Below are 14,162 nucleotides of genomic sequence, written 5' to 3'. Positions count from 1 at the left end.
GTGACAACTCTTGGAACTGATCCACCAGACTCATGCTGGGCATGCAGCAGGATTTTTCCTTGTCACCATTATAAATGGAATCTGAGGCTGGAACACTGCTCCCATTCCTGTTATTGCTAAAGTGCAATCTGGCCCATGAGCTCTGTCTTCCTCCATCCTAGAGGTCCCATTCTGTGACATGCACCAATTGTACTTATGTTGAAATTAAAAAAAAAAAAATAAAATATATATATATATATATATATATATATATATATATATATATATATATATATATATATATATATATATTACAATACTATGTTTGCGTTCTATGAAAATTTTTGTTGCTCCATATAGACCAAATTTTTAATCAAGAACCCCCCCCCCCTCCCGGTCAATGGTGTCCCACTTTACCAATGTTAAAATTTGGTCACCTTAGGTTAGGGCCATGATTTTATCTTTAGCTTAACAAAAACTCAAGCCTTGTGACTCTTAGTCACTGGATGGCCGTTGTTTCTGGCTGTGTGAGGGGTCAGGGATTAGCCAGGGGAAGGGCTAAGGCTCACAGGGGCTGCGGAGAGGAGACTGAATGCCGGGCTAGGCTGAGCAGGGAAGGCTGAAGCCCACAACCACACCTGAGACCCGCAGGCCCTGTCTGTGACTGTCCAATGAGGGGAGATTGGGGCGGGGCCGACAGGAGCGGGTGAGGGACTGCCCAATCAAGACATGGGAAGGGGGCGGGTCTCAAAAACGGTCCAATTATGGTCTGGTGGCGTGACGGGGTTAGCCCAGTCAGAATCCTCAGGAAGGGGCAGCCTGGAGTTCCGTCCAATACGTCGCGTGCCCAATCAGCGGGGAGCCGCGCGCTCACTCCGGAGGCGGGCGCTCCCCTCCTGCGCTGAGGCCTCTCCGCCGGCGGAGGCGCTCTCGGGTGTCGGCGCGCGGGGCCGGGGTGTCCTGTCCCCTGGTCCCTCTTCCCCCGGCTGCGGAGCCGCGGAGAGGGCGGCGCCCCGAGATCCCGGGGCGCGGTCGCGGGATGGTGAGTGCGCGCAGCGGGCTGAGGCCGGGATGTGTTGGTTCGAACCGGCCGAAACCGGCTGCAAGCCGCGCGACCCCCCATTCCCCTTTCTCGGTGCGGGGTGGGCCGGCGTCGTGTCCCGGCTCCGAGGCCGTGGCCGAGCTGGGGACCGAGGAAGGACCGGACGCCGCTCTCGCGGGCGGGCGGGCGGGGGCGGGGCGGAATGGACGCGGTGGGAGGACCGAGCCCGCACGGACAGATAACTGCTCGGACTCGGTTCAGACTGTGCCTGGGGACAAGGCTGGCCTCAGAGCCGTGCGGGCCCCAGGGAGACGGCCTTTCTGCTCCGCGGCCGGGCTGAGCGGGAGGCGGCCTGACCGCGCCGCCACCCTGTGCCGCGCCTCCCGGCCCGGGTCAGCGGGCTTCGTCCGCGCCGCGGTGCTGGTCCGGACAGGGAGCGGCGATGCCTGCGCCTGTCAGGACGACAGTAGCTAGTAAAGCTTGGACAAAAGACGGGAAATTGTGATCACTAGGACAAGCCTGTGAAGTCTGAAAAAACCCAAGCTTCGTAAGAAGAGATTTTCATTCAAAAGTGACTGCACAGGGTGGGGAGAGGGGACTGCTGTGGGGCCGAGGCTGTGCAGCAGGGAGGCCTCGCAGGCCAGGCCATCTACCAGGGTCTCAAAGCAGGGCTTTCCGAGTTTTGCATTTAGAGAGAGGAGTCAACAGATGTTGGGAGAGCAGGTCCCGGACGCCAGTGTGTTCTCAGGAGAGGGTGTCCGTGGGCTAAAGCTGGGGACAGGCCTGAGTTCAGGGTTCTGGGATTAGGAGAGAAGCTCAACGAAGCTCTGCGTGGAGGAACAGTGCGGCCGAATGTAGGACCCAGAGAACGGGATGTGGGGTGTCTGCCTCTGGCTTTGTCAGAGGTAGAGGTGGGAGACATCTGAGAGGCTTTGTAAGTCAGGGTTCCTGCCATGGGCCTTTCCCAGAACAAACGGCTGGGATGGTTCCTTTCACCTTCCGTGGATGTTTCCAGAACAGGGTCAGAGGGTCAGCGCTATCACCCGGCGCCTGCACACCTCTTCTGTGCCCGCTCAGCAGGAGGAGCTTCCCCTTAGTCCAGCCCCAGGCTTTGGCAGATTTTCTTCATGGTAGTGAGGGTAGGTAAGCGTCTCGGGTCTTTGTCTGTCCTGCTGACTCATATTATTCCCCCACTCAACCGGAGATGCCTCTGAGGAAAAGTGTTTCAGATACAATAAGCGTCCTCTCTTTTATTAAGATGGTGGGGGAAAGGCAGTTCCACATCTTCATGCAGGGTTGGTGGAGATCTACATGAAAAAGATGCATAAAAATCATAGTGACTCTTCCATTCAGGGTGCACAATCTGTGGCACTTGATGTTAAAGATTAGTGCAAGTTTTGTGAATTGTGACTTGTAATGGCTGGTTTGGCATCATTCACAGAGTTGCTTGGGGTTAAGCATGATTTGTGCAAACTGAGTAAGACTGGGAAGGTCAGACTTAGGGAGTGAATCTTTGGATTTTACTGTTGGAGGGAAATTGATGAGTCTGAGAGTTAACTTGGGTCAGATCTTAATGCTTACGTCCTTGGTGACACTGAGGCCCTGGAGAGGGCGTTTCCCCACGGCCCACCCCGCAACCACAACCGAGGGAGAGAAGGGTATGTGGGATCCACCGTTTGATTTCCAGGGGCCCAGGGGCCCAGGGGCCCGGAACTCCTTTCCTGGATGGGGTGGGCCATCCTGGACTGCCTGTCAGCAGAGAGAGCCTGGCCGCCAGCTCGAAAGGTGAAGGTGTGTGGGTTCCCATGTGCACGGTGGGAAGCAGGCTGTGGATCTGAGCTGGCTCACACTGGGCCACTCTTCCCTTTGTTTTCCTGGAGAGGATAGAATTTCTATTAAGGTGACTTTGGGGTCACCATTTCCGTTCTATATTAAAAGGAAACCAGAAAATTTCCAGAAACTTTAATCCCTAGAAATAGAACACAATGCTTCCAGTTCCATCTTGATTCTTGTTGCCACTCACCCAGTCCTTGACAGTTGATGGCAGAGGCAGGTGGGGCACCTGGGCACCTAGGGAGAAGGAAACTGACTAAGTGGTATCTCTTAAAATGTTATTTTCATGCCCAGTTTGGCTCAGTGGATAGAGCATTGGCTCTCAAACTGAAGGGTACTGGGTTCGATTCCAGTCAAGGGCATGTTCCTCGTTTGCAGGCTCAATCCCTGGCCCTGGTCAGGGTGCGTGTGGGAGGCAACCAATTGATGTGTCTCTTTCACACTGATGTTTCTATCCTTCTCCCTTCCACTCTCTCTTTAAAAAAAAAAAAAAAATCAATGGAAAAAATATCCTCCAGTGAGGATTAACATCAATAACAAAAAGCTAACAATGCCTTTGTCCCACCCCAGGGATTTCACTGGTCCTGGGTCTGGCATGGCTTTGGACTAAAATAAAATAAAATGTAATTTTCTTCCTATCACTGTACATGGAACTGAAATATTTTATTTTTTCTGAAATAGATTTTAAACATTTTTAAAATTACAGTTTACAGTCAATACTACTTTTTATTGCTTTAGGGTGTACAACATAGTGGTTAGACAATCATGCACTTTATAAACGGTTCTCCCTGAAATTTCCAGTACCCAACTGGCTCCAAAGATAGTTATTACAATACTAGAGGCCCGTTGCACAAAGACTCGTGCAATAAGCCTTCCTTCCCCTGGCTGCCGGCACCGGTTTTCCTCTGGTACCTAGGACTTAGGCCTTCGCTCTGGCCACCGCCTTCCATCTTCGTTCTGGCTGGAGCCTTCAGTCTTCAACTGGAGCTTAGCTCCTGTAGCTCCCTCCACCCCCACCCACCTCCTCCAAGCAGGTGCCTGCATGTGTGCTGCCCAGAGGCCTGGAGTGGCTTGGGGGGTGGGGTGGGGGCATCTTTGTTGGGTTAATTTGCATACTCACTCCTGATTGGCTGGTGGCATCATGAAGTGATGGTCAATTTGCATATTTCTCCTTTATCAGTGTAGATTATTGACTATATTTCCTATGCTGTACTGTACATTCCAGTGACTCTTTTGTAGCTACTAGTCCGTACTTCTCAATCCCTTCACCTTTTTCACCCAGTCCAACCCCCTCCCCTCTGGCAACCTTCAGTCTGTTCTCTCCCTATATGACTCTGTTTCTGTTTTGTTTGTTCATTTATATTGTTCTTTAGATTCCACATACAAGTGAAATCATGTGGTATTTATCTTTCACTGACATTTCACTTAGCATAATACCCTCTATGTCCATCCATGCTGTCCCAATGGTAAGATTTTTTTTTTTTTAACATATATTTGATTTTTACAGAGAGGAAGAGAGAGGGATAGAGAGTTCCTATCACCTGAAAGGAATGTTATTGTTTAGACAGGTGGGCCCATTAGTTACTTGCTGCTTTTAACAAGTGCACCTGCCACATGGCTACAAGTTATTACAAGTTACTCGTGTTAGCACCTGCCTCTTCTTTTCTCTGCAGTGTTTCCCAAACTTCTCTCATGATGAGAATCACCAATCTGTTAAACTACAGATTTCTGAATCCCAACTAAGAAGTGCTAAACTAGAATTTTTGGGAACATATAGATAAAATTGTATACTTAACTAGTGCTCTAAGACAGAGCTCTAAGACAGAGCACTAAGTATACAATTTTACCTATATGTTCTCAAAAATTCTAGTTTAGCACTTCTTAGTTGGGATTCAGGAATCTGTATTTTAATAATTCCACCACGCGATTCTCATCATGAGAGAAGTTTGGGAAACACTGTCTTAAGGTATCCCCAAAAAATGTATATGCACTTGGAGTAATTATAGTCAGTGTTTATTTACATAACCAAGAGAAGGAAAAATAAATGTCAACACAAAACTAGTACAATCATGTGCCAAATAACATTTCAGTCAAGGATGGACTGCATATATGAGAATGGTCCCATAAGATTATAATGGAGCAGAAAAATTCCTATATTTGTAGCCATCGTGCCATCGTAGCACAGGAGTAGAATTGCTGTGTGTGCGGGTTCTGACTTCACATCCTCACCAGTACTGCTCTGTCTTCATAGCCAGCTTGGTAGTGTGAACAGATATCTGCTTTAGCTTTGACTTGAATTTTCTTTTCTTTTTTTTTCTTTTTTTTTTCTTTCTGATTCAAAGTTTCTTTATTAACAAGCATTTATACAGTGCCTACTGTGCCGACTACTGTTTTTAGTGCTTTACAAATTAACTCAGTTGATTCTTATAATAAATCTATAGGGCTGCTACTAAGAAATATCAAATATCAGAGTCATTTTCACATGAAGAGATAAAGATCTGTAAACATTCCTTCACTGTTTGAGGAGTCCATCCTTGAACTGCATGATTAAATTGTAGGTTGGTTAACTAGAGACTAACTGCATAATAAATTGCTCTTGGATTTTGGGTTTGCTTTTTTCCACCAAGATAATGGGTTGGAGAGAGGTACTGTGATTTTTTTCAATTGTAGCTTCATCACAACCTGTTTTAAAATTACTTTCTAGTCATTATAAAGACAGATTGATTTAGAGATTAAGACTGAAGTTGAACCCTGGCCGGTGCGGTTCAGTTGGTTGAGTGTCATCTGGTGAACCAAAAGGTTGCACGGGTTGGGATGCATGTGGGATCTCACATCTCACCTCCTGCTCGCTCTCTCTCTCTCTCTCTCTCTCTCTCTTCTTGCTCTCTCTCTCTCTCTCTCTCTCTCTCTCTCTCTCTCTCTTCTTGCTCTCTCGCACTCTCTCTCTCTCTCTCTCTCTCTCTCTCGTCCCCTTTCTGACTTGAATTTTCTTCATGACTAATGGCTAGAATCCTTTAGGTGCTTCTTGGCCATATGAATTTTTCCTTTTAAGAAGTATCTACTCACATTCTTTAATTATATCATTTATCTTGTTGCCTTTTTAAAAATTGTGGTCCTATGAGTTTTCTATATGTATTTATGTCTGGTATTGGGTATGTGATTAGCAAATTCTGTTTGTAACCCTGGTTGATGTAGTGTTGCCTTTTCTATACCTTATACAGTTGTGGGTTTGGTTTTGTGTGTGTGTGTGTGGGGGGAGTGGGGCTGGTGTGTGTATTTTTTTAGATTTTGAGAGAACACAGTTTTTAAAAATTTCAAATTTTAAAATAATTTTTTGCCCTTTATTTTATTGGTGTTATGTCATCCAACCCAACATTGCTCTAAAATACACATTAGGTAGTTTTTTTCTCTGTTAAAGTCGCCTTTAGCGCTATTCCCATTAGACCCCTCAGTGATTCTTCTTTGGGACGATTTTTCTCAAATTCCAGGCACTCAGTTGTTTATTTGCGAGGCCCTGCTGGCTTGAAAATTTCTTCAGGAACCAAGTTCCCCTTTACCCAACAGTGTGCCAGGCCCCAGGCTTAGCCTACATGTATGCCCAGTGTCCACCTCATCAGGGCAGGGGTTGTGTCTCTGCCTATGTCCGATATGAGGGGACTAGACCAGGCTCCAGAACATTGCTGATTTATAAAGTAAAAGCTGTTCAGATCAAGCAGTGCTGGAAATCTCAGTGTTCATGACTGTCTGACATTCTGGTTCCAGGTCTTGGAGCTGACAATAACTTTTGAGCAAGCCAAGTAGTATTTGATTCTTCATTATTTGAACGATGATTTCATTTTCAGTATTTTTTTAATCATCACCCCAGGATATTTTTTCTATTGATTAAAAATAAAAATATATAAATATATATTGATTTCAGAGAGGAAAAGATAGAAACATCAATGATTAGAGAGAACCATTGATAGGCTGCCTCCTGCATACCCCCTACTGGAGATCAGGCCTGCAACTGAGGCATGTGCCCTTGACTGGAATTGAACCTGAGACCCTAAGGTCCATGAGCTGATGCTTTAACCACTGAGCAAAACCAGCCAGGACTCTTTTTCAGTCTTTAACATACTCAGAATTTGCTATATAACAGTAAAAGCAATTAAAAAAAAAAAATGTATGGACTAGAGGCCCGGTGCATGAAATTCGTGCACTGGTAGAGTCCCTAGCAGCTGCTGGCTGCTGGCCAGCCACACCTCCTGGTCAAACTGCCGGAGAAACTCCTGATTGCAGGGACAATTTGTATACACTTTTATTATCCTATATAATAAAGAGGTAAGATGCAGTATGGCCACCCCCCCCCCCCCAATGTGGACACAAGATGGCCAGCAGGGGGAGGGGGGCAGTTGTGGGTGATCAGGCCAGCAGGGAAGGGAAGTTAGGGATGACCGGGCCAGCAGGGAATGGCAGTTGGGGGCGACTGGGCCTGCCAGGGGAAGGCAGTTGGGAGAAACCAGGCCTGCAGGGGAGAGTAGTTAGGGGTGACCGGGCCGGCAGGGGAGGGCAGCTGGGAGAGATTAGGCCAGCAGAGGAAGGCAGGCAGGGGAGGGCAGTTAGGCGTTAACCAGGCTGGCAAGCAGAAGCAGTTAGGGACAATCAGACAGGCAGGCAGGCAGGTGGTTGGGAGCCAGTAGTCCTGGATTATGAGAAGGATGTTGGACATCCCTCAGGGGGTCCCAGATTGGAAAGGGTTTAGTCTGAGCTGAGGGACACACACCCCACCCCCAAGCATGAATTTCATGCACCAGGCCTCTAGTATATGATAAGTTTATATCACTTGTTCTTTTACTTTGCTTCATGATTCCAAGCTCTTACCACTATTGACTATAATGCATTTTATTTGCTTATTGTCATTTACCAAAAGAGCATGAGCTTATGTGTCCTAGGAACTGAGTTCCATTCCAACCTCCCCCATCCTCTTGCACATGCTGGTAAAGAGGTGCTTTGTTGAAATAGAATGTGTGGGATGTTTCAGGACACGGTGGTCTTTGCGGATGTGGCTGTGTGCTTCACTCGGGAAGAGTGGGCTTTGCTGGATGGTGCTCAGAGGAAGCTCTACAGAGAAGTGATGCTAGAGACCTTCAGGAACCTGGCCTCAGTGGGTAAGGATGGCTTTATCTCTCACTTAGTCTTTTAAGGAAAAAGTATTTCTTATAATTGTTTTTTGTTTGTTTTTTTTTTGTTTTTTTGTTTGTTTGTTTGTTTTTTTAATTGGGCCCAAGGAAGGGCAATATGTTGGGGGGAAAAAAAAAAGACAGATGCAATCCAAGCCTTCATGGGACATATCTACTAGAACCAAATGAAAAAAAAGTTTTATATATTAAATTGACTTTTTATTTATCTTGAACAAGCCTTGAGGCTCCCTAATTTTTATAAGAATGAGCGCAGTCTCCAGTTTGCTGTGAAAACAGCTTTATGGTTCTCACCCTTGAACAGTTACACTGTGATTAATACGTATTTGACCTGGTCATGCTGCAATTAAATCCACACTGTACATCATCGCTGGCCATGAAGCCCAAGTATGGGCCTTCTCATAGACTGTATGTTGCCCTCCATCCTCCATCATGAGGGCCTTTTCTCCAGGGGTAGGGCATCAGCCAAACACACCATCAATCTCCTAATTGCAGCTGGGACTGTGAAGAAAGGCTTCATTTAAGGGCCTCTGTGTCTGAGAACTCCAGAGAACAACCCACAGGAGGAAAAGGTTCTGGATAAGGGATTGATATTTGGACAAATCTGTTAGAAACATGACTCAATCTGTGTTTGAGAGGGTGAAGTTTTACATTTACCCTGCATTCCTGTTGGACTTTTTATGTATCCTCGTTTACTTGGGAAGACTTTGGCATTTCCTCCTGTAGAGGGAACATTTGGGCACATGCATTCTGGCGTTCCTCCCTACTTTACATTTTTTATAATATTTATCTTTAGTTGGTCTTTTATCTTTTTTATAGTATCTTAGTGGTCAGACTGCCATTTTGACTCACTTTTCTATTACTACCAAAGTCTCAAATAGCAAAGGTCCTTAGAGTTTTTCTTTACTTACAAACTTATTTTTCCTTATAGAATTCATTTATACTTTTGGATAAGTATATGAAAATAAATCCATACATAGTTCTTTATTTCACCATTTCTTCCCCAGGAACTTAATTGAATTGTGCTATCAGTTCTTACAGATTGTTTAACTCAAGTTAAAACCCACGCATCATGTCCTGGGCAGGATACTTTGGAGAATGAAATATTCAGTGAAGAGAAAATACTAAGATTCATAAGAAGTGATTCCTGGTCTGTTTTTGGAGAAAACTTTACAGTTTATAACATTGCAGATGAACACCAACCTCAAGAGCAGCATCTCAGGTGAGAAGCACAGGGGATCTCAGCAGTGTTAGACTAACTTGAAATTAAAGAAAAAGTACAAACCTAGCTAGCTCATCAGTAGAGTACTCAGAGAATTTTCACAAGACACTATTTTCATAAATGTGATATAGCTATTGAGTGTCTGAAATAGAACTCAGATGGAAACAATGAACAGGAGACCCTGTATGTAAGTTATGGCCCTATTTTAGCTCAGCCAGAGCAATAAGCTTGTTTCATGATGGAATAATGCAGACAGTACCAAAAACATACTGGTGCATTAAAAACGATAAATACGTGGTCATTAGAACTATCAATAATCATTAATAAAGAAAACATTTATGATCCTTAATCACTAATAGTGTGTTTCCTGTTTTGAATAGAAATCATTTTGTGGAGAGAGTCTGTGAAACTAAGGAAGGTAATCAAGGTGAAGACACCCTGAAGCAGATCACAGGTCTTCCTGTGGATGAGAGACATACCACTGGAGTGAAACACTGTGAATGCACTAAGTGTGGAAAAGTCTTCATGGATTGTTCTTTCCTTATAAATCATCAGAGATCTCCAATTGGACACGAGCCTCATCCATGTGAGGAATGTGGACAACCCTGCAGGTTGGTTTCATGCCTGAGTACTCAGGAGAGAACTGATCTTGTGCAGAAGTCCTATAAATGTCAGGATTCTGGGAGAGCATCTAAGAAATATGTGAAGAGTCTCAATAATAAAAACTCTATTGAGTGTAAGAAATGTGGAAAAGCTTTCACCTGCCATTCATCCTTTCGGGGACATGTGAGAGGTCCATGTGGACAGAAAACCCATGTGTGCAAAGTATGTGGAAAAGCCTTTATGTATTACTTTTACCTTACAGGACATGTGAGAACTCACACTGGAGAAAGATCCTATGAGTGTAAGGCATGTGGGAAAGCTTTCAGTAGTCTTAAGTACTTTAGAAGACATATGAGAACACACAGTGGAGCGAAACCCTATGAATGTAAGGAGTGTGGGAAAGTCTACAGGTATTTCACAAATCTGCAAGAACATGCAAGAACGCACAGTGGGGAAAGACCCTACGTATGTCAGCACTGTGGGAAAACCTTTAGTCGTCACTCCTCCCTTCGAGGGCATGTAAGAACACACAGTGGAGTGAGACCCTATGAATGTCAGCAATGTGGTAAAGCTTTCAGGTTTCCTGCAAACCTGCAAGTACACGTGAGGACACACACTGGGGAGAGACCCTGTGAATGTCAGCACTGTGGGAAAGCATTTAGGTATGCTGCATCCCTGCGAGTACACGTGAGGACACACACTGGTGAGAGACCCTATGAATGTCAGCAGTGTGGCAAAGCCTTCACTAGTCACTCTTACCTTCAAAAACATGTGAGAACACACAGTGGGGAGAAATCCTATGAATGTAAAGAGTGTGGGAAAACTTTCAGGCAGCTTCAACATTTTCAAGGTCACATGAGAATACACAATGGAGTAAAACCCTATGAATGTAAAGAATGTGGGAAATCCTATAGTTTTCTCTCATCCCTTCGAATACACGTGAGAATGCACAGTGGGGAGAAACCCTTTGAGTGTCAGCAATGTGGGAAAGCCTTTAGTCGTCTCTCCTCCCTTCAGGGACATATGAGATCACACACAGGGGTGAAACCCTATGAATGTAAGGAGTGTGGGAAAACCTTCAGGTATCCCGACAACCTGCGAGTACATGCAAGGACACATACTGGGGAAAAACCTGACGAATGTCAGCAATGTGGGAAAGCCTTCAGGTATCCCACATCCCTGCGAAAACATGTGAAAACGCACAGCGAAAAAAAAATCTGAATGTCAGCAATGTGGGAAGGTTTTCACATATCTTGATATCTGCAGGCACATGTGAAGACATACAACGAACAGACACTCTGAATACAAGAACCATGTGATGCCTTTGTCCTTCCCTTAAAATTTGTGGTGTGAACACACTGTAGATAAAACTGTATGGGTGGAAAGAATAAGGAAAAATCTTCAGATATATAGTACTCCACTTATTTTGTACATGAAAATTCAGACCAGGAATGGAATATTTTAATTAGTTATTGTAAATATATTTCTGGTCCATGTTGCTGATATGAAAACTTTAGACAAGAAATATTTCTCTTTGTCTCTAAAATACTATATATATTTTATTATCTTGAACTTTTTTTTTTCATAATTTATTGATTTTCTTAGTCAAATTTACAGTTGGGAAAATGGCCCAGAAAGCAAAGTGATTTGCTAAATATCATACAACAGTTAAGGAATGTGGTGGGGAGGGGCAGTTAAGAATTGCTGGGCATACCCCCCCTCCCCTTATTTTTTAATGGCAAAATTTTGCCTGGCCAGTGTGGCTCAATGGTTGAGCATTGACCTATGAACCAGCAGGTCATGGTTCGATTCTGGTCATAGCACATGCCCAGGTTGCAGGCTCAATCCCGTCTGGAGCATGCAGGAAACAGCCAATCAGTGATTCTCTCTCACCATTGACATTTCTATCTCTCTCTCCCTCTCCCTTCTCTGAAATCAATAAATATATTTTAAAAAATTGAAGTAAAATGGCAAAATTTTGTTTATATTTGTAAATTCTGAGTGTTAAACATATTATCCCTTTTATATTTTGCTCTTTTAAAATATTTAAAATGTAAAAAGTTTTTTAGTCTACATACAATATTATTTTATATTAGTTTCAGATGTGATTAGATTAAGTGGTTTTTATTTTTTTATGTGAAATTATGTAATTTTATTTATTTTTATTTATTTTATTCACTGATCTACTGATCACATTAAGTAACAACATATGTACTTTTAAAAATATGTGTTGTTGAAAGTATTATGTATGTTCTATCTCCAGGTAGACAGAGAGTTAGAATTGAGTTAGACTGCAGGACATCTGGCTGGTGTCACAGAATTGCTTCTTGAGTGGAAATGCTCCTTTATCGGGTGGCCAAATGTGTCAGAAATGAAGTATTCGGTGTGAAAGTAAAGGAGAAAGACAGGAGGACACTGTAGGCTTTTCCAGTACAATGTCTACTGTAGGATATACAGTGATCATAATGAAAAATTGTGAAACAGACTTAGTGACATCAAAGCATAAAGAAAGACATGGAAAAGGTGCATGTTCTCTGAGTGGAAACTCAATGCCACCATGACAGCAACTCTCCCAAATAAACTTCCATTAAGTCTAAAACTCAGTAGGGTTTTTGTTGTTTTTTAACTTCTTGAAAACTACTTGTTAAAACTAAAATGACAAAATGCAAATGTCTAAAGAGCTACATTTCTACAGAACAAGGTGGAAGGACTTTCCCAGAAACACATGAAGCCATTTAAGTCACATCAGTAACTGGGACCCACAGAGGTCACTGACACTGGACTATGTCGGACCTGAGTCTCTGCCAGAGCAGGCACGGCCCCAGGGGAGAAATGATGGACACTGTAACACACAGTGGATGAGAAATGGTTATTCAAAGGGGACAGTGAAGGTCCTTTTATTGACTTGATGTAACATAACCAACTTGCTGAAAATTTAAATAGAACACTTTCAGAACAAGTTAGAGCCACGTGTTCTATGACTTCCCAGTATAGAGAGTTTTCTAATGTAAGTGGGGCAAAGAACAAGCTACAATGGAAGAGATAGAAACATTCATTTCTATTCACATGAATACACTATTCACCAGCACAGAATAAAGAGTGAAAAGATGTCGAAACCAGTTTGGCTCAGTGGATAGAGTGTCGGCCTGTGGATTGAAGGGTCCTGGGTTCGGTTCCGGTCAAGGGCATGTGCTGTGGTTGCGGGCACATCCCCAGAGGGGGGGTGTGCAGGAGGCAGCTGATCAATGTCTCTTCCTTTCTGTGAAAAATCAAAATATATATTTTTTTAAAAAGTGAAAAGATAAACGATATTCCAGAGAAAATGTATACAGTATCTGCAAATGAAACAGAATTCCTGCCCAGAGCATTTAAGGAAACATCAGAAATCAATAAACACGTAAGTCAATAAAAGGTGACCAAATGACTTAAAATTATTTCACAGAAGATTAAACAACATGACCTGCCTCAAGGTTGATCAGTAAAATTCATATGTTACCACAAGGAGATTCTGGGTCACACATTAGATGGGCAAAAAATTAACTTAGGCAATTTAGGTGGTGGAAACCACCTGAAAGAAAGAACATATAGGAACTAAAGGTGGGGGAAGGGAGATCAATTCATGGCCAGCTACTAACAGTAAGTGGGATCACTTGGTGTCACAAACTGCATCCTGAATGGAAGAATCTATCACGTATTTATTTACTACCACTTTTTAAAAATGTATTTTTTTAATTGATCGCAAAGATGGATGGCGAGAGAAGCATCAATGATGAGTGAGAATCATTGATCGGCTGCCTCCTGCATGCCCCACACTAGGGACCGATCCCGCAACCTAGGTATGTGCCCCGACTGGAAATCCAACCGTGGATGCTAACCGCTGAGCTACACCAGCCAGGCTCACTACTACTTTTATGAACATTTTAATCCTTATCTCCACCCACCTCATAAAGATGTGGAATTCAGTGTATTTGCCCCAAAATTATACTGGGAGAAAGGACATTTTATGTACAGAGTCAGTTTCTTCCAGAGATGTCTGTGGTTCAAACCCATGACAACAAAGACCTGAGAGTCTACTACTAAGAGTCTTACTAAGGAAAACAGGCAAAAAAAAAAAAAAAAAAAAAATCAGTCATTTTACATCTGAAACCTGAGGCTTGAATACGGGGAAACTTAGTGCTGAGTCGGACACAGGCTGCTCACACGCGTCAGGTGACAGAGCTGAATCCCCCGAGACTGTGCTTCTGGTAACATCCATGGACGGTGTGAGAAGCACTACTCCCTCCCCCATCCATTTTTTCTAGAAAAG

At 43.8% G+C, this 14,162-nt stretch overlaps 1 protein-coding gene across 2 annotated transcripts; it reads left to right on the top strand.

The window, feature by feature from the left end:
- The first annotated feature begins 796 nt into the window (after positions 1 to 796).
- ZNF77 (zinc finger protein 77) lies at positions 797 to 11,262 on the top strand. Of its 2 annotated transcripts, XM_084883539.1 has the most exons (5): positions 807 to 881; positions 924 to 1,021; positions 7,875 to 8,001; positions 9,064 to 9,253; positions 9,634 to 11,262. In XM_084883539.1, the coding sequence occupies exons 2-5, from the start codon at positions 1,019 to 1,021 to the stop codon at positions 11,075 to 11,077; spliced, it is 1,764 nt and encodes a 587-aa protein (XP_084739665.1). In that variant the 5' UTR covers positions 807 to 881; positions 924 to 1,018; the 3' UTR covers positions 11,078 to 11,262. The 2 variants fall into 2 exon arrangements, with proteins under 2 accessions (XP_084739664.1, XP_084739665.1); XM_084883538.1 differs by having other exon boundaries at positions 797 to 1,021.
- The last annotated feature ends 2,900 nt before the right edge of the window (positions 11,263 to 14,162 follow it).

The sequence above is a fragment of the Pipistrellus hanaki genome (assembly GCF_964339955.1).
Source record: "Pipistrellus hanaki genome assembly, chromosome: 5".
Lineage (NCBI taxonomy): Eukaryota > Metazoa > Chordata > Mammalia > Chiroptera > Vespertilionidae > Pipistrellus > Pipistrellus hanaki.
This window is presented reverse-complemented; position numbering and strand designations above follow the sequence as displayed.

Coding starts and splice junctions, on each gene's coding strand:
- ZNF77 (XM_084883538.1), top strand. Junction 8,002..9,063: donor CAGGAACCTGGCCTCAGTGG/GTAAGGATGGCT, acceptor TTGTGCTATCAG/TTCTTACAGATTGTTTAACT. Junction 9,254..9,633: donor CCTCAAGAGCAGCATCTCAG/GTGAGAAGCACA, acceptor TGTTTTGAATAG/AAATCATTTTGTGGAGAGAG.